The sequence below is a fragment of the Manacus candei genome, unplaced genomic scaffold (genome assembly GCF_025592945.1).
Source record: "Manacus candei isolate 608988 ecotype Guabito, Panama unplaced genomic scaffold, ASM2559294v1 h1tg000127l, whole genome shotgun sequence".
NCBI lineage: Eukaryota > Metazoa > Chordata > Aves > Passeriformes > Pipridae > Manacus > Manacus candei.
Window position 1 is genome coordinate 426,466 of NW_026138175.1, and position 15,932 is coordinate 442,397.

The 15,932-nt window shown below is 51.4% G+C and overlaps 1 protein-coding gene across 2 annotated transcripts in view; it reads right to left on the reverse strand.

Annotated features, from left to right (window-relative positions):
* GRIK3 (glutamate ionotropic receptor kainate type subunit 3) overlaps nucleotides 1-15,932 on the reverse strand; it is a 93,901-nt gene that overhangs the window by 44,204 nt on the left and 33,765 nt on the right. Inside the window, exons 1-3 of one of the 2 annotated variants that reach the window (XM_051770923.1) lie at nucleotides 2,429-2,472; nucleotides 1,845-2,021; nucleotides 797-1,054 (exon numbers count right to left, since the gene is read on the reverse strand). In XM_051770923.1, the coding sequence (XP_051626883.1) occupies nucleotides 797-1,054; nucleotides 1,845-1,980 (394 nt within the window). In that variant the 5' untranslated portion in view covers nucleotides 1,981-2,021; nucleotides 2,429-2,472. Of the gene's footprint in view, nucleotides 1-796; nucleotides 1,055-1,844; nucleotides 2,022-2,428; nucleotides 2,473-15,932 lie in introns of those variants that run through there. The other variant, XM_051770921.1, reaches the window with a different exon arrangement.

Consider the following 15,932-nt stretch of genomic DNA (forward strand, 5'->3'; position numbering starts at 1 on the left):
AGATCGTAACGGTCACTTAATCACAACTCGTAACTTCTACTGCCCTCAGAATTCATTTCTGTTTCCTGCACTAGGCACAAAGTCATGCTGGATGCATGAGCAGAGCAGGAATAGTTGGAATCTGGTGTTGCAAGGAGAATTTCAGCAGATGCCTATTGCAAGGGGGGAGAGAGCAGCGTGTCCCTCTGCATAGCACAAGAAACACATTAGAATATGCCACGAAGGGAACATACTGTGACCCACATTTGCAAAACAGGAATGTCAAACTGTGTTCTCATCAGCCCTCCCCTAAAGAAACCATTTGGTTTAGTGGAATTAGGTTGGACAGGCTATCCAATGTGGCTTTTGTTTTTGGGAGTCTATCTCTAGCGCTGGGCAGTGCTTTGCTTTGTTTAACCATCAACAGCTTCCCTTACGTGACGAAACTTTGTCAGCTCTGTGTTACAGAATTAGCCAGAAAACAAAAAGCTTTCCAGAGCTGCTTTTGCTTTGGCTGGGAACTGCCCCCTCCGTGGCAGCCACGGCCGGGGCTTTGCTGGTGCAGAGGGGAGCTGTGGTGCCCAAGGAGCTGGGCTGAGCTGCCCATGCCAGTGGCAGTGAACCCCCCCCAGCTCTGGGGCTGGGAGTCCCCCATTCACTGAGAGCTTTGGGAGTTAAACGCTTAGAAAGATCCCAGGGGCTCCCATCACTGCACAGGGGGTCATTTGGCCCCTGGAAAGGCTCATTGGAGAGACTCCCAAAGAGACAGAAAATCTCCAGGATTCCTCCTTTAGGCCCCTCCTTTCCCTTTCCCTACCTGTGCTGTCGTCGTACACCACCGTGGCTGACCTCCACTTCAGGTACTGCACCAGGTCCAGGATGGCGTGGCTCAGGGAGGCATAGTCGGGGTACAGGTTGACATAGAAAGTGTCCTTGTTATCCAGAGGGTGGTGCTTCCATCGGAGCTGTATGTGGGGCACTTCCAGGGCGTTGCAGATGGACTGGACAGCGTTGGTGCAGGAGCCTTGGGAAGGTCCGAATATCGCGACGACCCCCAGGGCGAGCTGGTCACAGGCTGGTGGAGGGAGGGGGGATGTCAGAGATGGGGCAGCACTGGGCACAGACAGCTGTGCCTGCCCTGGGCAGGGGACAGTGGGTGAACAGACATCCTGGGCTTTAACAGCTCTGATATTGGGTAATTACAGCAGTGATGAGTCAGAGAGAGAGAGAGAGGAGGGGTTATGGCAGGTGGGGTCTGCACCCGTGGGTAGAGTCACAGAGTAGTGCCAGGCAGAGCTCTGAGGGAACCTCCACCACAAAACCAGCTGAAAAGGGGGTCACTGGGCTGGGTGGGAGCATCCCAGTGATGTCCCTGTTACAGCCTCAGGCTCAGGCAGCAGGTTTCCTTTCTCCCAAACCAGAATCAAACTCCATGAACCCTCAGGTCACCAGTCCCCCAGCCCTTGCTGTGCAGTCCCATTTCTTCCCTCCCCCTCAGTAATTCAAGTGGGCTGTTTTTATCCAGTAATCAAAACTGACTGTTAGTAAGAGAGCAGAATATCCACACCATGGATGTGAACACTGCCAGGGATACAGTGACACAAACACAAGCCTGGCCTCCAGACCTTCACTCAGGATTAGAGCAAACGCTGTGAAAGGAGTTTTGTGAGCTTTGCAGAGGGAAGAAAAAGTACTTGTTCTCCTTGTATTAAAAGGCCTGTGGAAGGTCAGCTCCAGGAGGAGTTCTCACCCAGATCTCTGGTGAGAACAAGGCAGAACGAGCTGCTGGGTCTCCGGTGAAACCAGACCTTTCTTGTGCTGAATAAATGGCCACAAAGCTGCTCAGAAGTTTGCTCTGCTCTTACCTTTCTTAGTTGCTTCAAAGCTGTCGTGGAAGTGTATCCTCTGGATGTCATAGGTTAGGGTTGTGTTAGGCAACAAAGTTCTGTTCCTGTTAATAATGTTGGCGGAGAATCGGAAGGCTTGTTCCTCAGCACTCATCACCTGGGTGTTGGGGCCATCCGCGTACTCAAAGATTCCTCCTGCAAGACAAAAACCCCACCTTTGAGACACGTAAAGTTTGATTCATGATCTTAAGCAGCAAGGGCGAGAAAACTCTGGGAACATTTGCAGGTGCAGCAGGGCTTGCTCCTCGTCCTGTCCTGGACTGAAATGAAGACGTGGAGACCCTCGGGTTTTTCGTTATATGCTACCCTGTGAGAGGTTCAGGGTGGCAGCTTTGTGGGGCAATGGGAGGCAATTTAGAGTCTTGGAACATGTTTGTGAGACAGACGAGTGGCTTCCCATAAAAGTTTAGGAGCAGACTTTGGGAAGTGCAGACAGGCTTACTGCCCAGCTGCAGGGCTGCTCTGGGTCTGTGCTGGGAGGAATGGCTGGGCACAAAGCTGGCACTGCCCTCCCCTTGCACTGCTCCTGCCTCATCACCCACCTCCTCCTGGCACGGGAGGCAGGTGGGGCAGTGCTGCCCATGGAGATTTTTAGTGCTGTTCTCAGTGCCCTTCTCCTCTTTTACTGCTCCTCATGTTTAGTTCTCCAAGTTCTTAATTCCGACCAGCAGAGATTTGCTGCCCTGCAGCCCCTGCTCAGCACTGCACAGCCCGGGTGTGGCTCTGCCCTGTTCAGAAGCTGTTAATGCCATTACACCTCCCCAGGGGCAGCGAGCTCATGGCACAGCATCGCTGGCTTTCCTGGCTCTGTGAGCCCTGTCCTCAGTTCCCACTGACAGCCACTCTAATTGCAGTGACTGGGTGCAGTGTGGGTTGTGTAACGGCGTGTCCTTGGCTCTGGGACGTGGGATCCGTCCTGCACCCCTCGCAGGACCTTGGGAGGACACAAACCCTGTTCTGTCTTACTAAAAAGTAAACCAAAATATTTAATGGATGAGCGAGATAAGCAAGTACAATTGGTAACAGATGGTCTCGGGGTTCATTAGCAGAAGGAAAATCTTCCTCTTCAATTTAAGGTAGTCCTCAAATGTTTTGTGGTAGACAGCAGATGTCTGCTCAGCCCTGCTGGCTTTCAGGCAACAGCATTAATCCTTCTTCAGGAGCTGAGCACGTTCTCTGTGGTTTTGTGGCAGTTTGGTGCTGACCAGGAGTGCCAGTTTGGCCGGAGCCAAGCTGACATCTCTGCTGCCAGCTGTGCCCTGGGTGTCCTCCTGGGAGCCCGAGCAGAGCACGAGACTTTGGTGGAGGTTTCACAGCCAGGGAGCTCCAAAGGCCTCTGACTTTCTGCTCCCCTTGATCGTGACAAGTCCCTTCTCTCCTCTTCCTCTGCAGCCTTTGTGTGTCCCTGTCCCCAGGTGTGAAGGGAGTGTGGGCATTAATTTACATTCATAAATGCCCAGAAAAGTTTGAGCTGTTCCCTGCACGTCTCTGCTAGAAAAAAATACTGAACTCGTTGCTAATTTTGGTAATGGGGGAAAGAATAAAGAAAAAGAGGCTGAGTGTTTGTTCTGGAGACTCATTCAGTCCCCCGTGATTTTCAGCCCGTCGCTCATGACCAGGTTTTCATCCAGAATGCCAGGCAGTGTGGGCAAGAGCACAGCAGAATTGTCCACGTGCCTCATTCTCACTGCATCATGACAAAACATTTGAGTTTTCACTAGAGCAAAGAAAATTATTCATCCACATCAAGGTTTGGACGTGCTGGAAGCTCAGTTTAAGTTTCTTAGCGCAGAGAAAGTTCACCCACAGCATTACAACAGAAACAATAACCAAACCTAAAGTGAGTGTGAGATTCATCCCCATCTTTCCACTCAAAGCTGCACTGTCCAGGCCATTTTAGGAGGGGATTTTTTGTTCTGTAGCGTCTCCTGAAGTGATAACTGGGTTCATGTTACATTGATTATCCACTAGTTGGCCTTAGGCTTTCTCCCAGCCCAGCACTTTCAGGGTTGCATTGGAGCATGTCTTATTATGAGAGAATATGGAAGGGCTGGGTATGTGGATTATGGGTGTTTGATTCCAAATAAATTCCCGTTCCAGACAGCCAACTGGATATAATAGGCTTTTTGACAGGAAAGAATTTTCTGTGCAGCCACCCAGTACCTTGAATTCAGTGCCAGGCAGGCAGAGAGCACAGGCAGCAGTGATGCATTTTGGGTTCCACTGCTGGCAACACACGGGGAATACACTGGGACACTGGGAATGTCCCACAGGTCCTGGGTGCTGAGCACAGCCTGCTCTTTGCTCAGAGCCTGGGGGCACACAGGAGTGCCTGCTGTCAGATCCCCATCCCGTGGGATCCCGAGATCCTGCTCAGAGCCTGGGGGCACACAGGAGTGCCTGCTGTCAGATCCCCATCCCATGGGATCCTGAGATCCTGCTCAGAGCCTGGGGGCACACAGGAGTGCCTGCTGTCAGATCCCCATCCCGTGGGATCCTGAGATCCTGCTCAGAGCCTGGGGGCACACAGGAGTGCCTGCTGTCAGATCCCCATCCCGTGGGATCCTGAGATCCTGCTCAGAGCCTGGGGGCACACAGGAGTGCCTGCTGTCAGATCCCCATCCCGTGGGATCCCGAGATCCCTCCCTCCCGTGCCTCCTTCAGGGACATTCATTCCCATTGTTATTTAAAGGGCCTAATAACTGGCTTGAGACAGCTGATTAATGCATAATCTTCATCGTGATTACACAGCATTACTGGCATTAATTTGCAAAGCCAGCTAATTATGAAAATAATGGTTGCAGTTCTTCCATTTGAGCAAAATGGAGACTATTGGCTCGTGCCACTGAGAGCACGAGGGGTGTGACATCAGCTACTGATGGCTGGGCAAGGGGACCCCAGGGGTCCTGTGCAACCCTCAGCAGCAGAGGGGGAGCCATGCAGGGCTGGGCACTTTGCTGCTTGGGGCTGGACACAGCCGTGGTCAGGGATCCCAGCAGGTTTGAGCAGGAGCCTCACCCGCTCCACTCTCATGGACGAGAGTCAGAGGGTGGGAAAAGTCCACAACAAAACAGTCTCCACTTCTATCAACTGCCTAACAACAAATTCCACCTGAGAGAGTAAAACTAAAGGTCTCTTAGTGTTGCTGTCTCTCTCTGAACCATTCCTGCCTCTGCCCTATTTTTGAAGCTAATTCCAGTGTCTTGGAGATCTCTGGATGCTGCTCCCTGGTGCCAGTGGCCTTTCCCAGTACTGCCTGGCTATGCAGGTCCCAGCTTCCCATTCCTTCTTTCTTTCCCTCCTGTGGCTTGGCAGAGAGATGAAGGACAGCCGGGACGAGGTCTGTCCCGCTCGGTGACATCCTCCTGGGGCTCACCAGAGGATTTGCTGCCTGACTGATCCAGGAAGGGACCGTGCTGTTCCCTGACCAGTCAGTGCAGCCCATGGTCTCCCCACTGCAGTGCCATGTGTTGTTCAACACACACTGGGGTTTCATAATTCAGGTTGAATTGGTTTGCATAGATGTTTTTCCCTGGAAACCTTCTCTTCCTGCCTTGTTTGTAGGGCATTTGGTGCAGAGGCATCTGGGACTGGGACTCAGCCTTGTAGAGGTGCCTCACACGAGCTGTTGATGACAAGGCTCAAAGGCTTTCGACCCTTACCACTTACTTTTATATATTTTTTTGATGGAGTCATCCATTATTATATCTGACTTCTTGGATTTTAAAATCAATCCCAGGCAGGTTAAATAATTATTCAGTTGTCTTTTACTCTTAAAGCAGACTAATTGCTCTCCAGAGAGCATCAGCCAGCGTATGGGAAAACACACTAATTAGAATCAACTTATGTCAGACTATTTCATGTTCTTTTATTTGATGACCCCACTGTTGCTTCTGAGGTGGGGAGTTTTCAGAGGTGGAAATGAGATTCCAGGGTAAATGCCTGAAGCTCCCCTTTGGGTCTAGAGCAGAGGGCAGGGCTGGGGAAGGAGCCTGGCCTGGTGCAAGGACAGATTTGGTCACAAAGCACAGAGGGTCTCACTCAGAGTAGCAGAACTCGAGCCTCTCCTCAGGGTAAAATCTGGATCCCAGGAACACCCAAAATCCCACTGATGCCAGTCAGAACACACCCAAGTCTGCCTGCAGCCAGCAAAGCTGCACCACTCTCCTCCATCCCCAGGGATGGTGCTGGAAGACCTTGGGAAAGGCCCCAGGATGGAGCCAGAAAGAGGGCTGGGAACCCTTTTCCTCTGCTCCTGGGCTGTGGCTGTGCAGGCTCAGTGCCAGCACAAGTTATTTTTAGCTTTGTCAAGAGCTAAGTCAAGAAAGTCAAAGTATTTTAGGTTTTTGCTTTCTCCCCTCTTCCCCTTTTTACCAAAACAAACAGCTTCATTCTCAGAAAGAAAATTCCAACAGCCCTCAGCGTGTGGTGTGATCTCTTATCTTCTTCTCCTTATAAAATCACGGAGTTATTTAGCTTTGAAGAACAACTATTTCTGATAACACTTTTCTCTCCCCCGCTGACAGTGTTGTTCACACATTTAGACAGCTCTGACAGCCTCTTTCCTTGTCACATCCGGGAAGAATTACCTGGTTTGAGACAGCTCTTGCCGAGGATGGAGCTCCTCAGGGACACGGGAGCTCCTGCTCCCTCTCCCAGCCCTCCTGTGCCCAGAGTTGCATTTTCTGGGGTTTTTTTTCTTTTTTTTTCTTTTTTTCTCTGAGGTTATAAAATGTTTTTCCTGTTGAGCATCAGGGTTTGCCAGTTGGGGCATGGATTTGTCCCCTTCTGAGGACAAACTGCTCTGTTTTGGGGGCAGTGTCAGCAAACCCAGTCAGGGCAGGTACACAGAATTCAGAGCCTGTTCCTGCAGGATGCCACTTGGCAGGTCCCCGAGGCTGGAGAGTCCTTCCTCACAGACCTGCCCCCCCAGGAACACTTGGAGACCTGATGCTGCTGCTTGGCTGAGCAGTCCAGTGAAGAGAATCTCCCTGCCCTGGTCCAGCTCCCCCAGGGCTGGGGTTAATGCCAACAGAGAGAGATGAGAGAACTCTGCTGGGAAGGGAAAGAAGGTTCCCTGGAGCAGGAGGCTGTGGCTGGGAATGGGGCTACAAGGGCCTGCCTGTCCTGTGGGACTGTGGCAGTCTCAGGTGCAATAATAAGGATGCAGTGAGAGCAGCAGAATCCAGAAGGCAATAAATATCACAAAAAGAAGGGGGAAAGCGATGACAGATTTATTCACACAAAATCTCCCCTTGCACCTTCCCCCAAGGAGCTGCTGCTGTGAAATGCTCCATGAGCTCCTGCAGCTGGAGGGGAGCCCCCAGGTCTGGTGTCAGCTGGTGCTTCCCAAACAGAAACAAACCCATCCTATAAACTGAGGAGGGAATATGTCCTATAAACTGAGGCAGTGCCAGGAACGTGGGGGCTCCCACCCTTCTGGAGCCCTTGTCACTCGTGGGAAGCCCTTGCAGCTGAAGGGGCACAGCAGATCCCCCATCCCAGCTGTCCACAGGCTCCCATGGAGCTGCAGTGTCAGATGGCAGCGTCCCGGGATGTGCCCTGTGGCAGGACCACGGAGCTGCTCCATGCCAAGGCAGCGAGCAGAACTTGCAAACTGATTGAAACAAACCTTCTGGGAAGGAGCTGAAAATAATTCCCGAGGTCTGTCAGCGCGTTCGTGGGTTTGACAGAGCGGCAGGATCTGAGTCCCCATCCCCTTCAAGTGCTGCTGATCATGCACTGGCCCTGTCACTTCAGCGTGGCGCTGCCTGATGTGATGCAGCACAGCCACGGAGCCAAAGCAATTTCAGGCTTCATCAACACACATCACGCAGGAGAGCCCTGGCCCTGCCCACGGAGCTGCTCACTCTGGATGCTGATTGCTAAAACCCCAGGAGCAGGATGTGCCTGGAGCACAGGGAGAGGATTAACCTCGAGCCCGTGTGTCTGGGTCGCTCACGTGCTGCCCGTGCTCACTGCACATCCTTTTGTAGGAACTGAAGAGGCTCTGGCCTGTCCCTGAGCACAGGGTGCTGCTCCCACCCTGGCAGTGTCCCTGGCTCTCAGGTCCAAGGCATTTGCAGCTGGTTTTTCGTGCTGCCCCCATGGGCTGACAAAGCCCACGATGTCCCTGCCCACCGAGGAGCTTCCCCCGTGTCCACGATGGAGCCAAGTGGGGACTCAGCACAGCCCTTCTGGGCTCAGGTGCTGGAGGCTCCTGAACTCCCTGGCATTCCTGACTGGATTCACCCCCAACACCCTTTGGAAGAGGCAGGACGAGGGGCAGGGCAGCTTGAATCCCCCAGGAGCTCAGAGGAGGGACAGGCACAGTGGGGTGACCTGTCCCTGAGGTGTCGGGAGTTCCCTGTGCCCCCAACACCCCCAAAGAGGAACAGGAACATTTCAGTGCAGCTGCTGTGAACCTGCAGCACAGGATTTAACATGAGTGGGGAGGGTCCTGCTGTCACCTCCCCACCCACAGCCCCACCCTGTTCACTCTGGGGTGTCCTGGGGATCCCCCAGTGGCTGGTGGAGGAGCCAATGGAATGAGCCACATTCCCAGGGCCTCTGATTCCACCACATGGTGCAGCAGGAGGAAGAGCCAGGTACTTGCTGAGTAATGCCAAGAAAATGAATTCAAGCAGAAAATCAGATACACAGAGCGGGAGCGTGTCCCACAGGGAGGGATTTCCCGCCTGCCAGGGCAGAAATCCCATCCCAGCAGGTCCATCCATTCCCAGGAGACAGTGTCTCCCTCTTTTCTCGTTTTGTTATTGAATATGCAAAATCCTATTTCATTTGCTCTGAATTAGGCACTTCATGTCACAGAGGGTGACATCCTTCTCCTGTGTGTAAGCTGCTTAACAGATGAGTAGTCAAGTGGCAAAGAAATACATTATTAAAGCTTCTGGTTAAATTACTGATTAAAAACACTGGAGCTAAAATGTATGTATCAGCACTTTACTCGCACTAAATGAGGAATTAATGGAACATGGCAGGTTGTGTTTTCAATGAACAGCAGATAGGGCAGGTCTGGAAAGGTCTGTCCCTGCTCACAGGGGTGACCCAGTGCATCCTCGGCCGGGCCGGGCGCGGCACCGCTCTGGTCCCCACGGGCCAGGCACGGCCAGGGCACGGCAGAGAGGGCTGTGGCTGCTGGAAACAAACTTCTCCTCGCTGCAAACCCTCCCCGTGTGGCCTAATTGGCAGCATTTCCCCTGCCACGCTTCGAACAAGCTGTTGTGGTGTTGCACGTTTGACTCTGAGGCGTAACCCCGGCCAGGCGCGGATCAAAGCGCTAATCGGAGATCAAAAGCCTTCCGTGGTGCTACAGCAGAAATAAATTAAGTTAGCAACAGATTTCTTAATGATATTTAAATTTGTAATTTGCATAATACATGATTAAAATGAAATGGGCTTGCTTTTTTTTTTTTTTAAGCTGGCTCAATGAATTGAAAAAAAAAAAAGAGAGGAAGCGGCATCATAATCTCATAGGAGCAGATTCCCATCAGGATAAAGGCAAGGAAAGTGCCACGAAACTACACAGTAAATGCAGATCTCCCCAAGTGACCCAGGAGCTGCAGCCTGAGAGCTCCCTGAGGGGCTGATCTCCCAGTGCCACCCAGTGCCACCATCCCCTCAGCACTGGCTGGGAAAGGCTTCCCCAGGCTCTGCAGTTTTGCTCACAGGGCTTTATTTCTGTGCAAAAGGGAGATCTGGCAGCCTGACCAGTTTGGGACTCCCCTGCCCATCCAAGCAGGTGAATGCTCTTCCAGTTCTCCCACTGCAAACCAGGTCCAAGTGGTTCACTTGTGAAGATTCACTGTAAACTGAATACCGGGTGTTGGAAACCAAAACCACTTTTTTGAGGAAAAAGAATTACCTTCCCAGTTAAAGTGGAATTTGCAAATCTCTGGGCTCTGCACTGAGGGAGCCCGCTGGCCATGCACAAACCCACCAAACTGAATTAAAATGCCAATTATTGCATGTTAATTAAATTCTTCTCAAATATTCATTGCTGAGCTCCAGCTAAGAAATGGTAATACCCACCTGGCATGTAGCATATAATATTAGACTTAAGAAATCTACATTAAATCTCACTCTCCATCCACAGAGTAACCAAACACCAGCAGTCTCTCACTCTTGCATTGGTGCCTCCAAAAACCAGGGCCTTGATTAAGATGATGCACTGAATGGCAAACACAGTTCTGCAAATATTATGACATGTTGTTTGTCATCTGCCCTAAATATTTAACAGTTCAGTTTTACAAGGGTTTTGTGCCACATGCTGAGTATTTGGTCCTGCTAGATGTTGAATTTGACTGATGGAGTGGATTCCATTCAGGAGCTGAGAGTCCCAAAGCCTTGTTAGGGTCTTTGCTGTTGGCATCTTCTGTTTGAAAGAAAGCAGAGAGGGGGGGAAAAGCCCACAGAGTGCTCTGGGAAAATTGTTTCTGCTTAATCCCATCCACTCTCCACAGAAAACCCTTTTTGTAGGAAGAGATCAAAGGTCTGTAATAGACTTCAGCAGGTCTCCAGGAGCTGTGGGATGCAGAGGGAGCACAGGGCTCCTGTGGGATTGACCTGCCTGTGCTGCTGGCAACCCAAGGTGCAATTGGGAGATTCAGAGATGCATTTTAGCCTCTTATCTTCCTATTTTAATGTTGTTAAGCAGAGGGAAAACCAGACTTTGCCAGGATGTGGTGCTTGCTGGGCACAGGAGGTGAGGGGGAGCATGGAGGGGCTGCACTGGGACCTGTGAGGGGAAAAAGACGCTCAGGATTTTTTAGAAATTCCTTCACAATTTACCTAGACTGCAGTCTTTTGTGGTGGGAAAGGTCTGCCTGGGGTGGGTGTTTTGTAAAACCGTGATTGATGTTCAATATTTTTTATGAATGGTTATTATTCCCCTCTTCCCCCCTCCCCATTTCTTAATTTTCAGTTCTGAATGCCCAGGGTAATTACAGCTGAGAGATTTGCTGGCTTAAAAGCAGCACTTTATTCCAGGGAATGAAAGAAAAAAAGGGAATGACAAAAGGATCTGCCCTGAAAAATGCTTTCATTATTTCCCTGTCATGTGTACTCGGGGTTTACAAACAGCCACACACAGAGCAGGGCGTGCAAAGGGACAGGCAGCACAGCTCCAAGGGGGTCCACACTCCCCAAAACCAGCTGGGGGGGCTGCTCCAGGGGGGATCCCACTGCCCACAGTGACCCCACTGCCACAAGGACCCACTGCCCACAGTGACCCCACTGGCACAAGGATCCACTGCCCAGAGTGACCCCACTGCCACAAGGATCCACTGCCCACAGTGACCCCACTGCCTGAAGGATCCACTGCCCAGAGTGACCCCACTGGCAGAGGATCCACTGCCCAGAGTGACCCCACTGCCACAAGGACCTACTGCCCACAGTGACCCCACTGGCACAAGGATCCACTGCCCAGAGTGACCCCACTGCCTGAAGGATCCACTGCCCACAGTGACCCCACTGGCAGAGGATCCACTGCCCACAGTGACCCCACTGGCACAAGGATCCACTGCCCAGAGTGACCCCACTGGCAGAGGATCCACTGCCCAGAGTGACCCCACTGGCACAAGGATCCACTGCCCACAGTGACCCCACTGGCAGAGGATCCACTGCCCAGAGTGACCCCACTACCACAAGGATCCACTGCCCAGAGTGACCCCACTGGCACAAGGATCCACTGCCACGCTGACAGAGCTGAGTGTCTCGGCAGGAACTGAACCACGTGTGTGCTAATGAAGCTGAATATTCATTATTATGACTGTACACAGTGAATCACAAATTAAAGTGGGGAAATTATTAGTTGGTAGCTCAGAAAAGGGGGAATTTGAAAACCATTTAACTCTAGAGGAGGTGGAAGAGGAAAACTTTATTAATAGATCCAAATTCAAAGTGCATGTAGTCACTGTGCAGTGACTGCCCACACAGCTTGGTCCCCCAGGACAGGGGGTGTCACTGTGGGCTCAGCACTGACCTGTCACTGCTCACACCAACCCCAGAGCTCTGCTGTTCTTTGGTAATTCTGGGATTCATCATCATCATCACTGTTTATTTAACACTAAGGACACTGTTTCCTCTGCCCCAGTGTTATGAATTCCCAAGGATTATGTGTTCAGTGGCTCCCATTAAATCATGCAGAGCTAATTAATGGGATACATCACCCTATCATAAACATGAGCAATAACTCATGCCTCGTTAGCAAACTGCTGCAGGGAGCAGGCAGGTCTCTGGAAGGGTTAATGGGAGAGGATCTACTGACTGAAGTGAAACTTCTTTATTTTTCTGCAGTAGGGTTTTTTTCTGCCATTCCCTACGTTTTAGGTGTGTTGATATCTTCTGTGTGATGGTGGTGTGGTATAAACTGGGAGCTGTAAACTGGGAGTAGTATGAAGTCAGTGGTAAAATAGTTTGAAGAAGCTTGGGAAAAAGGGATACTGGTGAGTGGGAGATGCAAAAGGAGCTTAACATGTAGCTGAGCTGAATTTGATTTTAATTAAAAAGCATATTGAAGGAAGAGATTTCTGACAGGAAATCTGAGGAATGAAGGGTTTCTATTTCCCACTCTATTTATAAACCAGTGAACACGAGCTGGCACCCTCCTCTCACAAGGGCCCTACAGCAAGCAGATTGTCTGGGGGGAAACCACATGAAGTTGGGCAAAACAATCCTCCTCCTCTTCCTCCCGTGCAAGGGACGAGCAGCCCTGGGGTCACTGCTGTGCCTGGGCCACGGGCCAGGGCCCCTGAGTGATCCTCTCATTCACAGGAAACTGGTGCAGAACCCCAGTAATATCTGCAGTTCCAGAGCTAAGTGAGAGAAACTGAGGTTAATGAGTAGAACAGTCCCTGGGAATGCAAACGTGGAGAGGCTCTGCAGACACTCCCCTGCAGGGCTGAGCCACTGGTTTGTGCAGCACTTCCTTCTTGAGACTTGTAATACATTTAAAGGCTGGTTGGAAAAGATGCTTCTGGCATCTCCTGGCCCAGCAGTGAGTGGGACTGTGCTGGGCAGCAGCACGTGAGGCTGAGGAGCCAGACTCTGGTCACTGCCAGACTCTGCAAACCCGTCCCAGGGGCTGCACTGGGGGCACTGGGCTGGGCAGTGCAGGGCCTGCCCCGAGCTGGGCTCTCCTGCAGCAGCTGGTGTTGAGCTGGGCTGCTCTGCCAGGGTGGGGGGTGCAGGCCCTGTGCTCTCTGGGATTCCCTTCATTAAGATAATTGGTCAGCACTGGCTGTAATGAGGGTACAGGAGGCAGCCTTAGAAATCAATGCAGTATTTCTGCTCCTGCTGTGAACCTCGCTGCTGAAATGTAGGAACAATGCAGGACAGATCTGAAACTACAACATCAAGTGACACAGGGTCTGACCTGGCCCCCTCCCTGCTGCCCCAGCAGAGCCTTTGTCTTTGGGGCAGGGGAGTGGCAGCTCTGAGGTGTCCCAGCCGTGGAGGTCACCTTGCCTTCTCCAGAGCAGGGAGCAGTGTGGATGGATGTGCAGGCTTTGCTCAGGTCTCTCTCGGGCAAATCCTTGCGAGAAATGCAGTGTGAATTATTTTACTTCTTAAATACTGTTTATGGAAGTACTTCAAGGCCTGACCTAAGTGACGCCTCAGCAGACAATGAGCTGGGATAACCCAACTGCTCCCCTTTGTAGTAGAAAGAGAATCCAACAGCTTTATAGTGCAGAGAGAAAAACCAGACACCAGCAAGAAGGCAAGGGGAGAAGGGACGTGACTTTTAGAGCTTGCAGGTGGTAGGATTAAGGCCCAGGAAGATGATTCCTTGCTCAAGATCTGTAGTGAGTTTGGGTCCTGGGTACCCTGGCTCAGCAGGGATCCTCTCCCTCCTGGCAGGTGGGAAGGGGTCCAGGCATGATCCTTTCCCATCTTGCAGTAATAAAGTGCTTCTTCCCCAGTAAACAGGAGTTAATTTTGGTGCATTCGAGCTCTGTGTTCAGTTGTGCGGATTTGGGAGTCTTCCTGGAGCATTCATGTTGAACTAACAAATTTTTATTAATGCTTTCAAATGGAGATGAAAATGATGTGTTATCTCAGAGATGTCAGGCTTGATGAAGCCAGAAATCCCCCAGCTTCAACCTTTGCTCCCCCTGCTTTGTGTAGCTGAGCCTTAAAGCAGTGATGATCCCGCAGTGCCCTCGAGATGAGGACAGCCCCTGCCTGGATCAGTGTGGAGCTGTTCACTGCAGCTGGGCTTGCTCTGCTCGCAGGAGCTGCTCTGAACTTCATTCATTAACGTGCTGCAAAAGCACATGAATGGCTCTGAGGTATGAGCTGCTTCTCTCCCTTCTCCCATCACCCAAGGAAACCCACAACTATTTATCCCCTCTGGTGAAGTGATCCAGGCACAAATCCCCAGAGCAGCCACATTCATTGATCTCTTTGGCAGTTGAGGCTGGTCAGGGAGGTCCATTGGAAGGGTGGGTGTTGGGCTGGGGCAGATACTCCCTTCCTCTCTCTCGTGGCACTGGCAGAGTGAGCTCCCTGTGCCACTTTGGGGACAGGTGGCTTTGGGGCTGCAGCTCCCGTGTCCTTTGTGTGGGCAGGGACCACGAGGACGTGTCCCCAGGGCTGGTGGCCCTGCCCAGGCACAGTGCCGAGGCTGTGGAAGGGCCACAGCAATGTGTGCAGCCACGAGTGTGCTCAGGTGTTGCTTTGTCTTTCTCAGCACATTTTACTGTTAATAATGCTATTTTTAGCTTCCCCTCCCAGAACTCATCCAAGCAGGGTCTGTTGATCTCAAGTACACCTTGCTGGCAAATCTGAAACCTGTTCTTACAGGGTGTATTGCATGAATATAAGAAACTTATTTTTTCCTTGAGAGTTCTTCAAGTAATCCTTGCTTTGAAGTGCTGAAACAAAGATGCACAAAGGTCGGGCAGGAGGAACGTAAGTGAAAGGTCACAGGGAGAACATGAGGGTTGTCTGTGGAGCTAAAGGGATAAACACAAATGCCTTTCTGAACTTCCCTCCTCACTGGAAACACTTTTCTGGAAGGAGAGGAGGAGGCTCTTCACTGTTCTGAATCTTTCTGCAAATTTTCATTTTTTAAGTGGAATCAGACACTAATAACTGTGCCTTTTCCTGGCTTAATAACAAGGAATCTTCCAATGTCAAAGCAGTATTAGAACCAATGGGGCCAATTCACTCCCCAGGTTTCCCTGTGACCTTTCAAGTCTGCACTGAGCTACACTTTGTATAAATAGACTAAAATAATAGTGAAGGATGAGGGTTGGTTCTTTAGTTTAGAAGCAAAAAAGGCTTTGCTTAGACAAACACAGCAAGCACGTGCAGAAAGGTCAGAAACTGAGCCCTGCAGCCAGTGCAGGGGCTGGAATTAAAACGTGAGCTGACCTCTGAGAGTCCCCCCAGCCCCCCAGGCCAGCCCTGGGCTGGATTTCAGCCCCCAGCATCTCCTGGGCTTTGCCCTCAGGTTGGGTTTCCCCCCAGCCCTCTGGGCCGAGGCAGTTCAGCTCTGCAGGTGAGCAGGGCAGGTTCTCAGGTGTGCCCACCCTGTGCTGGGGGGGATTGTCCCAGCCAGGACCTCCCCGTGCCCTGCACAGCTGTGTCCTACTTGTGTCCCACTTGTGTCCCCACTGCCACGTGCTGCCTGCACAGTTAATGAGGAGGCATTTTAGGGCACAGCACCAGGGAGCTGGTTTAATTAGCAGGTTACAAGGTATTTGTGCTTAAATTAACTTTGGCTCCGTTTTCCTTCCATTGCACAAACTCAGTTAAAGTCCAGGCAGTGGTGCAGCCTCCTGACGGGCTCTGGGGTGAGAGGCTGTGGCTTCACCCACAGCCAGCCCTGGGCTGGTGTGACATTCTCCGTGGGTGTGTAAAAACAAACACATCCAGTGTCCAGTCAGTGCTTCTGTGCAGGCTTTGGGCGGGGGGCAGAGCATTAACATGGCCATAAAATCATCGTGACATCACACAGCTCAGTGACAATGTGTTGTCTGATTATGGAAAGCTCAGAGACATCCTCCAGAAGATATAAAG